General features: G+C 40.8%; 1 protein-coding gene across 1 annotated transcript; it reads right to left on the reverse strand.

Annotated features, from left to right (window-relative positions):
- Nucleotides 1-543: 543 nt before the first annotated feature.
- On the reverse strand, nt 544-5997 carry vamp3 (vesicle-associated membrane protein 3 (cellubrevin)). The gene is made up of 5 exons (XM_047026239.1): nt 5890-5997; nt 4188-4248; nt 2566-2724; nt 2389-2440; nt 544-2277 (listed from the first exon to the last, which is right to left on the reverse strand). Coding segments are annotated over exons 1-5 (294 nt in total). The 5' UTR covers nt 5892-5997; the 3' UTR covers nt 544-2257.
- Between the last annotated feature and the right edge of the window lie 1379 nt (nt 5998-7376).

Genomic DNA, 7376 nt, shown 5'->3' on the forward strand with positions numbered 1-7376 from the left:
AAAGATTTGTAATTTACAAAAATATACTGGTGTGTTAGTTGAGCACACTATCCAACTGGATTGGATAAAGAACGGTTGCTTTGAGGTTCAACAGGTTCAAATGCATATGACGTCAGTTGCTGTCTTAACTCGCTAGGCTCATGCGCTAGGCCCTTCACCACCATGAAAGTAGGTACAATGTTTTCAAGACCACTCAAGTAAACGCTATGAAACATGTTGAGTACAGGGCTCTCAAGTTTTATCAAAAGTTTGGCGTGAAATTCCTATGCATGTTAAAGTTTGGGTCAAAACGTTGGTTTTCCCAACCAACAGATGTTTTATTTTCTACTGTATATAACCGCCGCCATATATAGCATGAGGTTGTAGTGACAGCGAGGCAGTTGTCTCTGAAAGCTATGAGAGGTCTCTGAAAGCGAGGAGCCATGATTGATCATCATTGCCTCTTTCTATAGGTAAAAACAAAGAGAAGCACAAATTAAGCTGTGCAAACTGATAGGGGCATACCTAAAACCAGACATTCCATCACACCATACACAGACCAGGTTTGGTGATCAATGTTACATTTGTTTTTATTCAAGCAAATACACAAAGCATTCAAGGCCAAAGAGTAGAATTGCACTTGGTTCATTAGTTTTCACACAGAAAAGCTAGACACAAGCAATATATTTTGCAATCTGGGTGTATACATTAAACACTTTCTGAAACAGAATGTATTGTATATGGAACAAGGCTGTTTTATACTAGTCTAAACCTTACATTTAAATAATCAGCTTCAGGAGCCACAATATTTGTTGAAGTTGTCCTGGACACTACGTCCTGAAACTGAGATCCTCTGGAGAAAATAGAACTGTTGTAAAGCAATAAACAACCTCGCCTTTTGCTGTGCAACATATTACATTTATACATTGTATTTTCATACCAGATCTGTACGAGCCATAGGCACTGGGGCGGGAAGATAGAGCAAATGTGACTTATGGTATTGGCACACCTATGTGACATTTTCCATCTAAACTACATCTGCTAAGATGCTTTTTACAGCAGCAGCCAAATATTAAATCCATCAGTTAGCAAAAAAAGCACTATACTACAAGAAAGGCACTATACTATTACTGAAAATTCCTACACACCTCAAAATAAGCATCAAATGTATACATACGAAATACATTTTATTAAATCAAATTCATAAAATAAGGAACTGGATGTAGAGGTGTAGCTGATCCTTGAGTGAGTTGGAGGAGACTGGTGTACTGTGAAGGATAAGCACTTAGACAGGCACAAACTTGGAAAGGTTTGTGTTTTTGTTTGTGAGTATTTCAAGGCACTGCTTGAGGGTTGGCTGGTAAGTAGGTTCAGTATGTAAACCATGGCTGTGTTTGGTTAGATTTACCTTTTTTTCTACCACATACTGTAGCTATTACTTTGTGCTTTGACCCTGATCACAACTTCAAGCAACAAGACACATGGCACATTTCATCCCCATGTAGTGGCAGTAGGATATAGGACTATTAGGGCTTTGTGTACTTACTTGGTCACTTAGTACACAAGCTTGGTGTAATTTGTAAGCTAATTTTTCCAATGTGACTACAACCGTGGCTACTCTTCTTTAGGGAGGAAGAAGATGACAAGTAACGTTTCAATTGAATCTCAACCGTTTCAGGTTTGACTCTGGAGATAAGAACACTTCTCAGGTACATTTGGCTTCTGTTCAGACTACCATGTATTGATCTGTTATGAAAAACAAGTTTATTTGTGTGCACGTGCAGGTCAAGCGGCCCCCTTGGCACATTAGATTAGCATTACAGTAGAGACTAACAGCGAAACAGAGACAGAGCAGCTCTCAAAAGGCACTTGTCTCTCTCTGCCTCACGCTATTACACAATCAAATATTGGCAATTAATAATAAAAAAGAAGAAAATAATATTTTGTATGAGGAGTTTGAAGCAGTATTCTTACCAACACCTGGTCCAGTAAAGCCACTGTGCTCTCACACAATACTCACAACAATACTCACAACAATCATCCTCATGATGACAGGATTCTGAGTGGATGATGGCCTTGAAACCAAAGCACACACACACTCAGGCACAGACACACACATACACAGCTCTCTGGACCAGGGACAGGGACCTTTGCAGTAGAAAATAGGCTGTGGAGTTCAGTAGGCTAAACCATGTGACTCCCTCCTCAGAAACATTCAGCTTTTCACTTGTTCCTCTCCTTCATCATTCTTGCAACTCCTCCTCTTCATCCTGATTCTTTACGACTGTGTGCTCCAGACTGGTGGGGAGAAGAGTCCGAATAGTCAAAAAACATCTATAGAAATACAAATGTAGAAGAGACTGCAGCTCCCCCAAACCCCACACAACCCATGTCAGTGCTGCTACTTACCGATAATGATGATCAGAATGATGACTATGACAGCTATCAGGATGGCCCACATCTGAACAGAGCACAGACACCACATTACTCATCTCTAACATACAGAATACTGGGGCCTGGGATGCCATGTGCACCGGGGGGGGGGGGGGGTAAGTGTTTCTGTATCCATGGAGCTGTGTACTGCACCTTGCAGTTCTTCCACCAGTACTTCCTCTTGAGCTTGGCAGCGCTGGTCTCAAACTGGGAGGCTCCGGCCTGCAGCGCGTCTGCTCTGTCATCCAGCTCCGACAGCTTCTGGTCACGCTCCAGCACCTTGTCAACGTTCACACGCATGATATCCACCACCTGGACACACATTCAGACACACACTTTCCATCAGAAACACTCACATTTATGACATATCTGAATCCACGCCACAACATGGTAGTTGAAGGGAAGTCGACACACATGTGAGAGGCTCCGGCACGTGGAGAGGGCTACATAGCTGAGATGTGAAATGACATTCTCTCTGTTACATAACTAAGCTCATGGAGAAGGTACACCACACCTAGCACTGCGCAGGAACACAAACTTCATGCATGGACAATCATATATAGAGAAGCTCACATTAACAGTGTGTGTCCATAACAACAGTCCCACACAAACACCTAGTGACAACAAACACTACAACACACAACATCAGACTTTGTCCAGACAGTAAACATAACCCATATGTTCCACTGATCCACAAACCCTGTCACCTCCCCTCCCTTCAGACACGGTGGGGGAAGGGGAGGCAGGGCATGTGTGTCCATGCAGCTCTTACATAACCATGGAGACGATGATTATATAATAGGACCGCTAGCCTATCAGATGCTTTCTGGCATACAAAAGTTTAGGTTCTGATTGGAAGGAGTAACCTGCAGTGACACAAGCTCCCACACACACAGAAAAGTGTGAAAGAAACGAAAAAAGAAATTGAGAAATAGGACAGAAAAACAGCGATATTGGTGACCTTAATTTCTGCTCATCCTAGATGATCTTTTGTCTTTTGTAAGCAAGTAATTATTTTCATGCCCAGATAAAACAGGCATGTAAAAAGGGTTAGCTCAGAGCTATCACAACCACTGCACATGATAGAGCTGGAAACATCTTACCGGTTAAAAATGTGGCCCTTCTAAACCCTGCCAGCGATTACATAAGACAATTCTGGAGGAAGGCAGGCAAGCCAATGGCTTCACACAGAAAGTGTTTATGACAGATGGGGGGACAGAGGGATGTCTGAATGGTGTGCAAGACTCTACTGAGACAATGACACAGTGAAAGGCAGAGGACTGCAGAGACAATAAAAAGACATGACATCTATGAAGATGGTTATTTTCTACTCGTTTGCATAACTGATGAGGAACACATCTGAATAATATAAACCTGCAAACATAATAGGGGGCTGACACAGGAAGACATTTACAAAAGTGTTGAGGTCAATGTGTGTTGTCTAATATGATTGGCTATGTAGAAGCTGACTTTAGAAGTGTTCTCAAGGCTGTAGTCCTGATACACACTCATAGAACACTTCCTCACTATCTGCCTGGACTTAAATAAGGACATCTCAGTGGGGACTGTACACAGGGTTAGAAAGGGGACAAAGAGAGAAAGAAAAAGAAAGATCTTTCTGAAAAAGAAAGCAATTTATAAAACTATAGTCATTTACCAGACACGTTTACCCTAGGTAAATAAATCTACACAAACATACTTTTTCGGGGGGGGGGGGGGGGGGGGGGGGGGGGGGGGTGTACAGTGAACTTTCCCCTAAAAGGTTGGTTGCATACCTCGTCCACCTGGGCCTGAGTCTGTTGCAGGCGGCGGTTACCTTCTGGGGCTGGGGCAGACCTGGGGAAGGAGAAACAAATATTGACTTTTTCTAACACACCCAGCTTGGTCTTTCATACAACATTGGCTCACTGCTGCCATCTGCTGGAGACAATGCAAGGATTTGTTGGCACCACGATGAGAGGTAGGCTAGTATTTAAATAAGTATATGATTAGTGTTTGTTATGAATATTTGGTGTGACTGACTCACACCAAATACATTACAATTAGTGTTGGTATACTTCCTCCATGCACTAAATCATGAATTCCACACCCTCTTCCCAAAAACCTATTGACATCAGGAAATGAGGTCAGCCTGGTGTGTGTACATGTGAGAGTTTGTATGAAGCACAGGCTGCAGTAGAATGGGAGATTGAGAGTGCACTGTGCTGTGTGATGCAGGATTGGCTGGTAGCTTCTTGACATTCTATTGCTAAGAGGCACAGCTCTGGGCTGCATTTCTTTGGCACTTAGACTGCAAAACTAGTCAAGCTGTGGCCCTGTAACAACATTACAGACATATTTACTTTTACATTGTTCCGACACACTTTATTCTTTTTTAGTAAACCGTTTTACGTCTTACTTTTTAACGTAGTTCATCCACTATACTTTTTTAACAATGTTTGTTTATGTGGGTATTTCAAAATACATGAAGACTAAAATGTATATTGTTGAGAAGCATTGCTAAATAACAAGTTGCATGTGTCTGATTCTGTGCGTGCCACTTGAGGAATAGGTGCTGATGATGTATATTGTTGGGAAGGGCACAGACGGCTTCCTACTATTCTTCCAGTGTTCCGTTCTTGTTCTAAGGCCTGCCTACTTTACAAATACTCTGGAAAGCTGACATACTGAGCGTCCAACACCGAATCAACAGTCACAGTATGAGACATACAATGTTTACAACAATTAAACCTTCTCCGACCATGCACAACTACACAGTGGCAAAACCTGGCTGAAAAAATGGGTGCCAAAGCTAGTTAGCTCTGTAGCCGCCTAGTACCTAGGCTACTAGCCTGAAAATCAGATGGTAAAGTGACACATCTTCAAATGAAAATGAGCAAAACGTTTAATAAACTCTCCAAAAATATGTTATTCACTGTATGCTGCAGTCATAACAGTTACACTCAGAAGTAAAACCATTTTTTTAAAGTTTGCACTGGCTAGCAAGGCTAGCTGTCAGCAAAAAGTTAAGAAGCTCCGCACATTTAGCAGCCTTCGAGTAACGTCGAATTAAGTACGGCGGAAAGCTTAAAACTGTCCGCTTATGATTAGTGCGCCTCAAACTACAAACTATTCGGAAACAGCTAACTAGCTAGTTAAGTCTACTGTTGACTAACGTCATGTATATCCCATTATCTATCATTCTACTACGGTTTATCAGATCACTCGACCATTGAGTTTGGCTAGTGTAGGCTACATTGCAAGGGCCCAGTAGCGCAAGCTAGCCCGTCGTCGTTGGCTAGCTATTCTAGCACTTGTTGAATGCAATGGCTATCTTTACGACAAGCGAAGCAAATTTAGCATTAGCATAAGTTTGGGCGTTGTTGACTTTGACAACAAAATAAAGATAACTGCTATTAAATATAGTCAATATTAGTTGGTAAAAATGTACATAACTTCACGTTATTTGATGGTGATGTGTGTTTCATGAATACTTACATGATGAGCTATCAAAAAGATATCCAAACTCTGGGATCAGTAGGTGCTGGCTACTCTTCACTCAGCGATACAATGTGATGGTGTTAACTAGTACTACTGCCAGTAATACTGGCTAGCTAGCTAATAGTTCTCGCAGTTCAAGTGAGGTTCACTTTTGCACTGCCACATTCGTTTTTTATTTTCTTCATACACACATCTACTATGAACTATAAAATTATATACAGAGAAAGATTTTTACACAATAAGATTACACTCAAGCTGTTTTAACATGTGTAATACTGGATGTAGTTCACATCACAGATTCATCTTTAAGCCTGCATGGAAGTCACATAAGACATTGTATTGATGAAAAACAAAGCTGTGAATTGACCGTGGGGCGTGCCAACAAGTTTTTTTTATAGCTGATTAGCTGAATAAAATGTTTTGGTAGAACAATCTACTATGCTTCCTTGAATAAAATTAAGTCATGAATTATTACAATATAAGACAATCAACAGAATGATATTAATGTATTTTAGAATGCAGAATGGAAACCACGGGATGAACATATGACTTGGTGGCCAAAAATGTGAAATTGACAACAGGCTTTACCTTTTCTCAGTTTCAATAAAATAAAAAACACAGACTTTGACAGTAAAGTGCAAATTTTCTTTTTATTCTGATTTCATTTTACAGCAGAAATTATGTAAAGCATTCAGAAGACATTTTCCACACATAGGGCAATTCAAAACACTTTGCATGGCCTCAGCAACATAATATTTTTTATTTATAAATATTTTTAACAATTTAGTGATGCTTGTGCATGCACAATTGTAAATCAAATGAACCTACTAAAAGCGGATGAAGGAGAGAGAGGTTTGACACTGGTTCGACACTAAGGTAGAGATGGAAACAAAGCAGGAGATGATAGGGCAAGAGAGGAGAGGTCCAGCCATATAATTTAATTACATGGGTCTAATACTACTGTAACATGCAAAGTGATGTCAGGCAATTGCCATTTTAAAAAGGAGGCCTCCTTGTTTTTTATCATTCATCTTGTGACCTCCAACTCTTGGTTCTGCGGTCATCTCTGAGTACATCTATCAGCTTTCCCCAAAGAGGATGTTGAAGTCATTTGTGACTTTTCTACAAACTGATTTCTACAGTCACTATCATCTCTGAGAAAATGAACATGTTTATTGCTTTGTGTATGTTATTGGAGTCTGTGTGTGTGTGTGTTAGTTGGAAAGTTAAATCCAGTGTACATTTCCTCCACTAAAATACCTACACTCCTATGTATCCCTGTGGCTTAAGTGGGGATGAAAGAGGAAGAGCAGAGACTATACCAGGATAAAGTGATGTAGTGCATTCAAGGGTTGCCTACTGATTTGTGGAACCTCGTTCAAATGAATGTGTTCCCAGGTCATGTTTTAGATGAGTCGCTCAGGGGACCCTAAATATCAAGCCCTCTGCAACCTCCTTGAGTGGTCATCATCAGGGAACCCCCT

The sequence above is a fragment of the Hypomesus transpacificus genome, chromosome 9, assembly GCF_021917145.1.
Source record: "Hypomesus transpacificus isolate Combined female chromosome 9, fHypTra1, whole genome shotgun sequence".
Lineage (NCBI taxonomy): Eukaryota > Metazoa > Chordata > Actinopteri > Osmeriformes > Osmeridae > Hypomesus > Hypomesus transpacificus.

Bases quoted from the DNA above. Each gene is read 5' to 3' on its own strand.
- vamp3 (XM_047026239.1), bottom strand. The intron at 2,441-2,565 runs GTGCAGTACACA...TGCTCTGTTCAG, and splicing joins ACTGGTGGAAGAACTGCAAG to ATGTGGGCCATCCTGATAGC. The intron at 2,278-2,388 runs GTAAGTAGCAGC...TCTCCCCACCAG, and splicing joins CATTCTGATCATCATTATCG to TCTGGAGCACACAGTCGTAA.